General features: G+C 41.5%; 2 protein-coding genes across 5 annotated transcripts in view; both read left to right on the top strand.

Annotated features, from left to right (window-relative positions):
* cstf1 (cleavage stimulation factor, 3' pre-RNA, subunit 1) overlaps positions 1-6,837 on the top strand; it is a 10,388-nt gene extending 3,551 nt beyond the window's left edge. For all 4 annotated transcript variants that reach the window (XM_005726713.2, XM_005726714.2, XM_013909193.1 and 1 more), the window contains exon 6: positions 6,282-6,837. In XM_005726713.2, coding sequence (XP_005726770.1) covers positions 6,282-6,541 — 260 coding nt within the window. In that variant the 3' untranslated portion in view covers positions 6,542-6,837. The remainder of the gene's footprint in view (positions 1-6,281) is intronic.
* Positions 6,838-7,484: 647 nt separating this feature from the next.
* The window catches only part of cass4 (Cas scaffold protein family member 4), a 17,337-nt gene continuing 12,127 nt past the window's right edge, over positions 7,485-12,694 (top strand). Inside the window, exon 1 of the mRNA XM_005726712.1 lies at positions 7,485-7,758. Within this exon, the coding sequence (XP_005726769.1) occupies positions 7,756-7,758 (3 nt within the window). The 5' untranslated portion in view covers positions 7,485-7,755. The remainder of the gene's footprint in view (positions 7,759-12,694) is intronic.

The following is a 12,694-nucleotide window of genomic DNA, read 5'->3' as shown; positions in this document are numbered from 1 at the left end:
TGTGTGTGTGTGTGTGTGTGTGTGTGTGTGTGTGTGTGTGTGTGTGTGGGAAAATCCAGAGTGTTATGTTTTGCATTTGTCCCTTAAAATTCCTAAATGGATATATGCAGTGTTTCATCTTGATAAGTGTTAGCGTGCCATGCTTGAGTAAAAAGGGTTTTTACTCCTATTTATCAGCTTTTAGGCACTGTTCTGTAACGTCTCCATCAAGCATGATCATAATGCAGTGGTAATAAGGATTCTATTTGTCAGTCAGCACTAGAGGTCGCCTTAGTTTAAAAAATCACTTATGATGCCATTTTATCCGCCTTTTAATTTTTTTATAATAATGAAACATTTAATAGTGTTTAATTAAACAAATCAGAAGGAAATGATACAGGAAAAAAGAGACGTGGCGCTCAACACTGTAAAAACCAGAGGAATGAGCTGCAGTTACAGGAGAGACACTAAGATGATACAAACATGAGCTGAATGGACTTAAGCTGGGTGTCACTTTGTCACTTTGTCACATGGATCCACAATGCTTTGTAAATTTCACGTGTTATTCTACAGTTTTATGACTTGTGTAATGCTGTGAAAGAGACAAAGCACTTATGGTAGCAGTATTGTAGCATGGGAACTATATAATGTTACAGTAGATCCACAGTCAGTGGAAGTGAGCAAGTGTGCATGTACTTTCAAATCAATAAAAATGGCCGTTTTTTAGAAGTGGCGTCTGAAACTCTTAAGCATAAACTCTGTTTACGCTTCCATATGTGCAACAGTTCATGCTGCAACACTGCTATCTGCACACACGACCCTTCATATTTCTACATCTCCTCACTCTACTGTCATTTCTCTCAACGCACTCTGCAGATACCATCTACACGATGTTAGAAATATCTAATCTATAGAGGGTTTGCAGGCATGTGACCCCTTATCACTTCCCAACCATTTTAGATGCGTAACATGTCAAGTGAGTAAAAAACCCACTAAACGTCATGGAGATGATAAACTATGACAGTTATAAGTAAACAAACAAATGCCACACACTTTATATCATTATGTTATCAACAGTTATACTGGACGAGATCCAACATGGGTGACAGAGTCACTGGACTCTGCCTCTGCAGTCACTGCCTGAACAACTGAACCACGGTCACTGCAAATTTACCTGATGTTTATCATATTAACATATTACCATCTAACATCTGTGACAGTGATACTGAGGCAAGCTGATTGAGGATATCTTCAATTTTCCATCAGTAAGCACTGCTGATTTTACCTTTGTTCACTGCTATTCATGGCTGTTACTGAAACTATATATTTATTCTCAAAATGGTCATTTTGTAAAAATGTCAATTAAAACTTCAAGTATTTTTTTAAACATTTTTAAGAGGTTTAAAAACAAAGTGCCTTCTTGTAAGTGCTACCAGTGTCGGCATTTCAACAGGAAGTGTGTCAGCGTCCTCGTGGCTTAGTGCTGCTCTCTCTGCTGTGTTATCCTGTTGCTGTGACAGTATAACACCGTCTGTGGTGGGCTGTAACATTCTCCCTCTGATAGAGTCACAGGCTGCATGCAGCTTTATTTGGACACTGTAAAATCATGGAACGGTACAAGCATTCTGCTCCTGATTATTTTCATCAGTCAGGAAAGAGAAATTTATGATAAGTTTGTGTGGTTAAGTGCGTTTAGTTGAAAGTGCTACAAGCACAGTAAAAAGTGCATGAAGTGCTCCTGGATGTGGTTTATGTTGGTCATGAAAACCATTTCTGTAGAATAGAAATGATCAGTGCTGCCATCAAGGAGTTTTTATCACGAGATAAGTTATGCTTTATTTACATTTTTAAAATCACCAGTATCTGTTTCAAGTAATATTTGGCCATTTCACATTGATCATTTAGAGAATAAATATATAGTTTCAGTAAAGCAGTGAAAAGGAGCTAACAGAGGCAAAAACAGCAGAGCTTACTGATGGAAAATCAAAAAAAATCTAAACTCCTCAGTAACTCACGAGAGAAATGACAAGTACAGTGAGGAGATGTAGAAATAAAAGTGTCATCTATGGATGGTGGTGTAGCAGCATGAGCTGTTCAAGATTGTTTAGTTGACACGTGCATAGTTATACAAGTACAACACACAGTGAAATGTGAAGTGTGTGTGTTATTTATTTTTTCTCTCCTAATCTGCCGTTGTTAATGATTTGAAAGTCCATGCCACACTTGCTCCCTTACAGCCTGTTTAGGTTTGATGCTCTTTGGCTTGTGAAGACTACACTGCCCCCTAGCAGAGCAATGCTGAGTTAATGTTTCTAACTGCAGTGAAGAACTTGTTGTCAGCTGATTGGATTACATTTTACTTTATTGCAATAACCAGGTCATCGTGCCTTCACTGGTTTATTTTCTGTGATGCTACATATTACCTGCTGTTGGGACATCAGTGTGATCGAGGTCCACGCTGTGTTTTAAATATACAGTAGCTTTCAGCTGGCAGTGCTGGATCTCAGTAAAAATAAAAAGATTTCATTCCCTTTCATTACAAAGTACAATCTTCATCACACTGAGTCAGATTATGAGTAATCGTGACTGTTCCGTCTTCGACTGCTGTTCTGATAAATGTTGCAAAAACTCCTGCCAACTCAAGAGCCTGATGACGCTATGTTGGAGGGTCTGCAGACGTGTTGCATCGCCACTTCCTTCCTCCTTTGTAAGAATGATCAGTTTCAGATTTTTTTGTGAATGTTTATCTGATAAGAAAACCCTTGTGGCGTGCTTTGAGAATTCGGGGGTGGTGGGTGCAGACACAGTGATGTAGTAATGCATTGTGCTCAAAGACTGGGGGGATTTTTTTCAAAATTGTTAATGTGGTTTTGATTCTTTTCTTAAGAAACCTGTTGGCTTCAATGCCCTGATTATTTAACAGTAATTAATAACTATAGATAAATGTGTGGCCTATACACAGGCTACACATTTAAAAAAAAAGGGTTACCCAGGAAACCAGAGCTTAATTGTATAATTTAGTCTACTAAGTATCAGCTAATTGGAAGGTTTCTGTTCGATCCTTGGACAAGATAATAACCCCAAGTAGTTTTCCGATGCATCCAGTGCTGGATTTAGGTGCAGAAAAACATGCCTGTGTGAATAGTTGTGAATGAGGTGAGTTCAGTTAGACTAGACAAGTGCTGTATAAGAAGAAGCAGTCCTAACTACACAGCTGCTCATTCACATGCTGGTAGTTATAGTTTTGCTGTCATATAACAAGTATATTATCTACAATGCTGCCTGCTAACATTCAGCACTTATGCATTTGATATTAGCAGGGAATCAGCAACACTGCCGTGATTGCTCTCTGTGAATGTCCTAAGTCTACAAAAAGGAGAAAATTGGGTAACCTGTATCTCAGTATGAGAGAAAAGTACTGTTATTCTTTGTGAGATTACTCTGCAGGCAAAGTTTGGACAAGTCATCACTGCTGGAGATCTTAGTGTTATAGAGATCGCATTGATTTCTACTGGTAACGCTCTAGGTTGGAGATGTGTCTGCATCTGTAATGAGATCTGCAACACACATCATCCCTGCAACTTCTAATCTGACCCATAAACACGCTGTCATGTAGCCTGAGAAGATTTCTCCATCTTTGTGATGTTCTTACGGGTACAGGGACAAACCAATAGCATTCATGCATGCACAAGATTGCAGTGTGGTTCATTTTTAGAGTTATGCAATCACCATTCTTATGGTGGCAAATTAACATACATCAGGCAGCTGTAGGCACACAATCAAATGCTGTACTACATGAATAGTTCCTAAAGTCACCAAGTCATCTCCACGTCCACTTCCATCAGTCACTGGAGACAAGAAGAAGAAAAGTTCCCGGCTGCTCAAAGACAAATAGCAGCTAAGTGAAAGTAAACTTTATTGCCATGTACACAGTGTACACACAGTGCAAATAACAAAACATGCTCAGATGCCAAGATTTACAAATACGAATGCAAAATAAATATGTAATCCATAAACCAACTGGAAAATATAAAATATGCAAAACATTTATGCAACATATAAATTACATTAGAAAAAGTGCAATAAAGAAGAAACAGCTGATTAAGCTGACTATAATGCCTTGCCTTTAGAGATATGACCACGACAGGTGTCAGGTGCGTTCTTCAAGATCAGTATAAGACTGCCAGTCTGTCGTTTGGATATAGTGTCTGTGCATTAGTGAGTGTTTCTATCAGTCGGTTATTGGAGGGGTGTGGCAGTAAGGAGGATTCTGGTAGGCAGCCTGGTGTTGAGAAGCCTTTCGGCCTTGGGATAAAAGCTGTTGCATAGCCGCTTGTTAACTTTAGCCTTCTCAGGAAGTGTAGTTTCTGCAGCAATTTTCTTTGTTGAGGAGATGGTGTTGTTTGTGTGAGACGTCTTCAGTTATATGGACACAGACGAACTTGATCCTCCAACAATCTCAGTTTATGATGAGTGGGTCAGGTCTTCCTGAAATCCAACATTAGCTCTTTAGTTGTGTTATGTCTGTGAAGGTTCTCAGTCACCTTGGCTCAGGCGATTAGAGGATCATCAGGGGGTCCTTTTGTCCCTCTGTGGGGGGAAACTCCCACTAGGTTTATATCTGGGACTCTCCACCATTTGACCTTAGAACTGAAGAAGCTTCTCGGATGAGAGGTGAAACGTCTTCAAGTAACTTAAAGAAGTCCAGACGCTTTTCTTTGCAAGCTCCTTTGACCTTTAGTTGTGTTGACGTTGAGAGATTGTTGTCTGTGCACCAGTTTGACAGCTACTGGCTCATCGGCATCTGCGGAATCATCGTTGTTGCTTATCAGTGCTAACGCAGTCGTGTTAGCAACAAACATGATAATGTGGTTGGTGTTATGTGTTGCTGTGCAGTTGTGAGTCAGCTGAGTGAAGAGCAGAGGAATGGGTACACAGCTCAGTGTGATGATGTTAGAGGTGTTGCAACTCATCTGTACTGCCTTTTTTGTGAATGGCAGTCAATGTGACAGAATCGTGGCATTCTGTGTGTTGATCACATAAATAACATGTGTACTTTACAAGCCACAGCTGATATTTTGGTGTATCCGTGCAAGCTTAATTCAGTCAGGGCCACCGTAGTCAGAGGTGATTATTAGAGAGCCGTAAAACCCACTATTCTATGTCCACAGTGGGAAAGCAAAACGGTGAAGTAGTGAGCACAGAACAGAGCAGGCATCATGTAAGGAGGAGCTACGTTTGAGGTGGGTTGCAAAGTGGCTTACGGTTATAGTCTGCGCTTTTGGTTATTATTATGCAAACTGTGTTGTCATCATAGTTTACACAACTTGAGGCAAGCTTGACTTGCTGCTCTCTTCTCCTGTCAAAGATTTAAAAAGCTTGCTGAAAAGTTTTCTCTAACTACTGCAGCTCTCTTGCTCCACTTCTGCAGTGAGTCATCGTAGAAACACCTGTAGGATCCAACCTGTTCAGTCTCAACAGTTTAGCGGTTCGCAACCAACCAAAATGATAACAAAACACACCATCCGCCAGCACTCACAGTATCACTTTTGACACTCGCCACATGCATGAGGGCAGTAGCAGTGAGCATAGACTGGCTGGAATCCAGCTCAACTGGCATAAACTATACAATTTATCAATTACACGTGTTTTATGGTCGCATGTCTCTGAGAGCTGCCTACTCTCAGGAAGGGATGTGCTGTGCATCTAAGAAGATACATACTACAGTGTGTTACACAGATACCACACATGCACAGAGATGCTCATTATTAAAGGCCCAAAGGAAAACCTGTTTGGAATCAGTGTCTGTGATTTTAGGCAGTAATAATATTGTCTATCCTCAGTTCACTTTGTTTCACCATGACATCATTTCACCAATGAGACAGTTTTTTGTTATGTGAAAGTACTGAATTGAAACAGATTCACATCCATCTCTGTTCTAAGGGACAGAAGCTAAAGTGAGCCCAAATATCTTGTTTCTCTGTGAGCGCTTCCTCATCGGTGGTCAGGCTCTGGCTGGCATCTCTCCAACGCTTGACTTATTTTCTGTGTTTGAGTTGGACTGACTATACTTGGATGTTTGTAGAGTAACTCGCTAACACACAATCTGGCCTTCACTGTTATAATTTGAGCACTTTAGTTTTTGGGTATCGGTTGTTAGTACACATGATAGCTGATAAGCATGGGAAGTAAGGACAGTATTTATCAGCTGATATCTACTTGAAAGTACAGTGAAAATGATTACAGCATTTTTTTTTAATGCTCAGTTACTTAGACTGACCTGTCGGGCTCATCTGTTGCAGGCGCAGGGCTGAGCGGCCGTCAGATGCACCGTACGCAGGGCGTGTTCAACCACACGGAGGACTACGTGCTGCTGCCCGACGAGCGCACCATCAGCCTCTGCTGCTGGGACTCCCGCACAGCCGAGAGGAAAAACCTGCTGTCTCTGGGTCACAATAACATTGTCCGCTGCATCGTCCACTCACCAACCAACCCGGGCTTCATGACCTGCAGTGATGACTTCAGGGCCCGTTTCTGGTACCGCCGCACAACCACAGACTGAGCCACAAGAGGATGTCTGACTCTTGTGAAGCCTTCCCTGACCTCAGCAAACACTCGCAGTCTTCTTCAATCATTTTCAGTTCAATGGAAAGAGGACAGTGGAATCAGAGAGACAGTACTTAGGAGGAAAAATCAGTCATGTGGTTTTCTTTTTTATGACCTATTAAAGAGTGTAGAAACTTCAGTGGTAACACTCTCCTCACATTTCTTAGATATCATTCTGCAGGTTTGATTAGTTTTCCACTTTTATATTTTGTGTATGTCCTTATGTTGTAATTCTGATTTTTAATAAACAACCCAAAGGAAAAATGTCTGTCCTTTGATTTGATGGCGTAAAGTCCCCCTCAGAGCTTATAACACAGTCTGTGATATCCTGTCGATGTTTTAAGAACACAGTTGTTGCTGCAAAAAGTGAGCAGCAACCTGTCAGGAGCACCAAATGGACACAACACGCAAACAGCCAGAGCCATTTTGCACTTTCTGTCACAGTTAAGCTTAAGAGATCCCTCCAAACTTTCTTGGTCTTATCTTCAAAAACAGGAAAGAGGGAAAAAAGAAGCAAACTTCTCAAAGCTCCTGGTTTCCCTTCTCTGGTGTGGCCTTTCACCTCTGCCTGGAAGGTCAGGCTGCCCCATCGCCCCTCTGCATTCCCCAGCTCTCCCCGACCCCGCCGTATGTCATTCAGACAACAATAAGGAAAGTCCCAAGAATTTGTGCTTTCAACAGCCACTACCCCCGTTTTCTTGGCTAACCCAACCAAACCAATCAGTCACAAATATAGAGAAATGTTCCATATTTAAACCTAAAGAGGAAACGCAATAAAAGGCAATGAGAAAAATTCCCTCAGTTAGTTGGAAGGGCAGACTAGTGGTGAGCAGGGTACTTCTGCTTTACAAGAAAAATTGAGGGTAAAGGAAGTGCAGAGTGCCATGAAGATGGGTTAAAACATAAAGAAAAGCAGTGGGTGGGGCACAAGTTTGTGTGAGTGTGTGCAGGAGTGTCTCTCTGACCAATGGGGCTGCGGGAAAGCAGCTGAGTTTCTCCGCCCTGTGTAAAACAGCCGGGCTCGCCGTGACAGCTCAGACAATATGCTTGTGAGGCACGGAGGAAGAGGACAGCACGCAGACTTTCCACACACACGCGCTTCACTGAAACTGCGACCCTCGGCAGACGGATTTATTTCTCTGTGTGGATGCAGCTACTTCCTTAACGATCATGGTGAGTGCTGCAGCTGCTTCTGCGCTTCAACAGTTACTCAGCTTTTACTTTGTAATGCAGCATCCACGCTGTTGTGTCCTGCCGTCAGAGGAATGTGCCTGTAGACCACCTGCTCGGCTTTCGCTTTAAGCCGCGGTGTCGGCTACCACCTATTTCTACACACACCCCTGTGACCTGCTCTACTGTAGGCTGTAACCTGAGTCCATCCTGACACAGCTGAGAGGGAAACTCTAAGAGCCTCATTAACACAAAAGCCTTTAGAAGTTGCTCAGCCGCAGATAACTGAGGATGTGAAGCTGGATATTTTCAGAATGATAAAACCAACAGACACCAGCTCTTAATATTCAAACTATCATCTGATCGCTGAAACTTTACGCACTGTGGAAAATCAACTTTCGTGGCTTGATTGCATTGCAACCTCATCAACTACGTGTTACAAAAATAGTTACTGCAGCAACTAATGCAGTGGTTTCTAGATATGTTTGTGGTTTCAAGCCCAAACACTATGATTGTTTCAAATAGGGCTGCTGCAGCTTCAGAACTTAATGGTTATCCTCATTTTAAAGAAAATCCCTATAATATTATCCTAATATCGATAGCAAATTACAGAAAATAAGTGTTAGTCAAGTTGTTGATTTGTTTGTTGTCTTTTTTGGAAACTGATTAAACTCCAAATACAAGTGAATGATGAGTCAGTAACCAGAACTGTCATACGCACAAAAAGAACAATTACCCAATCATTTATTATTGTAACAGCTCAGGTTGAGCAATTTGGAGGCAAAGTTAGAGGAAAGGCTGAGATGGGTGAGGATGGAGCGGTCAGGCAGGAGGAAGACCACAGAGGAGGTTCACAATGTAGTGAAGGAGGGGATGCTGGGATAGGGTGAGAGGGACGCGGACGATCTCCTGAGAGGATCACATGTGCATTATGACACAGTGTCCTCCATTATCATTTTATTGGAGCCTTTATTTTGTGTGCCTTTATTGTGAAAGGCAGTCACTGTGACATTTGGGAATATGCTGAAAAAGTCTACAGAAATCAAACTTGGTGGAGGGCTTACGCACACTTTAATACTGTAATATCTTTTCTGACGCACACCCGTTTTCACACCTTGGCTCATGTGATTAGGTAGAGGATCAATAGGGGGTCAGTGACCCTCTTGGGGACACGCCCATAGGGCTTAAAATCTGGGGCTCTCCACCAATCGCTCTTAGAACTGAAGAAGCTTCTCAAATGAGAGGTGAAAGTCTTCAAGGAAACTTAAAGAAGTCCAGATGCTTTTCAAGCTCCTTAGACTACGATGAGCTGGATGACTGAGAACCTTCACAGTCATTAATATAGGCCACACCAGTTGGGTAATGAATCCTACCATTTCCCACCGTGTCACCGTTGTCATCGTGTATTTTCACCATTCTGCCTCCAGAAACGAGTGTTTGTTGAAGCACTCTGAGAGTCGCGGATCAGGGGAGCATTAAAGTGAGCTGAGAATTCTGCTCCAGTTGCTGCGTTGGACGGTTCTCAGGCCAGTCAGTGTGTAAGGGCGGGTGGTAGAAAAAGTTTAAAAACCTCTATATGATGAATGAAACAGCAGAGCGCAATCTTCCCAAACCCTATCTGGAGTTACCAGTGGTGGGAAAGGATATGCATCACTCTGACGATCCCCAAGCGAAGCAACCAGTTTGACTGTGCTCATCTTATTCATTTTCCCTTTAAAAATACTGTCTGGCTTGGCTGATGACTAACTCTGTTTAAGCAATCGAAGCTTACATGAAGGTTGTTTTATACCCGATCCCTGCCTTTATCAGGATGCAGAAAGCTATTTTGGGCCGCCTAGTGTGTTGCTTAGTGTCTGTTTTTATCATCTGAGAGCAGTAGTCAGTGCACAGTCACAGAGGTTTACACAGCAGGAGGCTGGTGTGGAGAAGTGGCAACAACATCACCCACAAAAGGAAGCTGATCTAAGTTTCTTGAGCTAATTTAACTCCTGTGATCTTCAGTCATGTGTTTAACTCCTGAGGACTTTTGAGGAAATCATTAATAAAGTAGGTAACTGGATCCTCCTCAAACAGAGTACTTACTAATTACTACAGTAATGATAAATGAGTGGATCCAGCTCATTTAGTGGGAGGTTTATCTGAAAACCATAGCTAACAGATCAAGTTGTTCAAGTTTGTAATAGCAAAAAGGTAGTTGTGCAACAAAAAGCAAAGAAACGAACCCATCAGCTACAAACACGAGGAGAGTGCTCACGCTCGCTCATTCCTTACATGGCTTTTTTTTCACATGTGAGGGAATTTTATTGTGTCTTCCAGCTTATTGCTTTGGTTTCTACTCCCATCAGTGAGAAGCAATAAATAAAAGCTTCACTGAGCGCACAGTGTGTTACTGTATGAGCTAAAGAGTTAGATGTGTTTATGAAGTCGTTTGAGGCCAAATTAAGTTTCTCTCACAGCTTGCTGAGCTCCCCCAAGTGACCCAAAAACAGCTTATGCCACTACTAAAGAGATATTATAGTAGCCAATGCAACAGCCCTACCTAGATGCACGTACTGTAAATTGCAATGTTAGAAAAGAATTTAAAAATTTCCAAAATGAAGTGAAAAACAAAAGAATGTGAAGAAAAAGACGCTAAAGCAGACGCTCAGATATCAGATGTGTTAGTGTTGGGCTGTACTTTCATGTAATGGAAATTTATACCACAAGAGCGTAACTGAAGCATCCTAAGTCGGACAACAAATAGTTGTTTATATAGAGCCTGACTGATAGAGAATTTCTAAGGCCAATACCAATATTTGGTGATTTCAATATTCAGATATACTGGCCTACATTTCATTTATCTTTAAGACACCGAGAGTATAAATGTCTGCTGTCATAAATGTCAGCCGATCAGCCAACATCTAATATCAGCCTGCCGACAAAACAGCAATTTCATTTTTTAAATCAGACCTTTGAGTTTCTCTTCAAAAGTTTGTTTTGGCTTTTTGAAACATTATCATCTAATACAGGGGTCTCCAACCCCCGGACCAAGGACCAGTACCGGTCCGTTAGTGGTTTGGTACCATACTGGGTTGAGGCTCGGGTGTGAAATTTATGGTTTTCAGGGTTTTTATCGGTTTTTATCGTTAACTCGGTTTCCCTGGGTCTTTTCACGTGTGTTATGAATAAATTTCTTTTTTTGTACCGGTACTGGTTTTATGTTGTTGTATTTATTTATCTGCAACACCTTAAAGGCCGGTCCGTGAAAATATTGTCAGACATAAACCGGTCCGTGGCACAAAAAAGGTTGGGGACCGCTGTTCTAATTAACTGAATATAATGGTAATTTCATAGAAGGTCTCATGAACTCAAGATTGTATAACCTTTGAGGTAAGTATGTCAGTAGCATAGTGAGCGCCCCCCACATGCTCCCTAAACCCTGTGGCTTCTGTGGCATAAAGCTCATGTTAAAGATATATTCTGTCATTTAAGTTCCCCGGTGGGGATTTTTGTAAATAAACCGAGCTATGTTTACTTCCCAGTGGTCATACTTGAGCTCATTCTTGATTTAGGAAACAATATTTTAGTTCCTCAGTTATCAGTGAAGTTACATATGAAGTTTACTACATTTCTGCAAATTTCACCACCAAAGCACATTTAAGTAATCCCTCTGTTTGCATGCACGTCTTTCCCTTTTCGTACTCGAGTGCAAAAAGTAAAGAAAACATGTCGATAACATGAAATGTGAATGTTTGACACCCAAGGGCTACTGCAAAAATGAGCTGATACGGTCGCCTTGCTCTTCACTACTGCAACTGCACTAACGCATCAAAATGATCCCAAAGAAAAAAATATGTTGAACAATCCCGTAGTGAATATCTGTAGTGAGAGAAAATGCAGAAGATGAGCATGAGGAAGTGTGACTATAAATAAAACCAGAGTGCAAGCAATGAGATAAGTTCCTGTCGGGGAAACAGTGGGCCTGCAGCCCGAGTGTTATCTGTAGAAATACTCCTCACTTTGACCAGTCTGTCAACCACTGTTCATGCTACACCTCTGCAGATGAAAGATGCTGTAGTGCATTTGTAAACGCTATACAAATACCGGCCATTTACCATTTGTAGTCTGTATCACAGGCGCGCCCTCGCTGATTTTGAGCACAGCCCCACTTTTAGCGTTTTGGTCATTTTAACACTTTGGTTTTTCAGATCCACAAGTGGTTTAGACACGAACTGCTAAGTTATCAGGTCTTTAACTTTAAGCTTTCTAATTAGAACGTTTGGTTTGCAAGGTACATCTAAAAACTGCGTCTTTAGACACAGATTGGGAAAAGCTGTTTGTTCACAAGTAAGGAAGGCGCTGCTGGAGAAGCATGATATTCTTGATAACTTTGAATCGCGTTTTAGGAAGTTGCACTCCACAGAAACGGCTCTCCTTAAAGTCACAAATGACCTTTCGATGGCCGCAGATAGCGGAGACTGCTCAGTCCTTGTTCTATTGTCCATATGAGGCTGTTTGCACAGCATGTTCTTGTGTAGACCGTAGCTCAGCCTTTGATACCCGGTTTCCAGATCTGTCGTGAAATGGTTCATTTCAATTCTGGCGAATAGAACACTTTTGGTGTCAGTGGAAACCTTTTGGTCAGATGTAGCTGAATTTTCATGCAGTGTTCTGCAAGGATATGTTTAAGCCCCTTGTTATTCTCATTACATATCCTGCCATTAGGCCTTATTATTATTAGTTTTAAAATCATTTCCTATCATTTGCATGCAGATGATGTCCAATTGCACCTCTCTTTTAAACCTTGTAAACTGGATAAACTATCTGTTCTAATGGACTGACAAACAGTTTTCTGCAGCTTAACACAGACAAGACTGAGTGTTGCTGCAGAGAGCATCAAGCCCCAAATTAGACAACGTCTGGGTTCTTACTCGTCCACAAACAACAAATACAGGAAGTG

The sequence above is a fragment of the Pundamilia nyererei genome, unplaced genomic scaffold (assembly GCF_000239375.1).
Source record: "Pundamilia nyererei isolate P.nyererei 1_Seehausen unplaced genomic scaffold, PunNye1.0 scaffold00021, whole genome shotgun sequence".
NCBI classification, from domain to species: domain Eukaryota; kingdom Metazoa; phylum Chordata; class Actinopteri; order Cichliformes; family Cichlidae; genus Pundamilia; species Pundamilia nyererei.
Note: the sequence above shows the minus strand (reverse complement) of the source record. Positions and strands in the feature narration are given on the sequence as shown.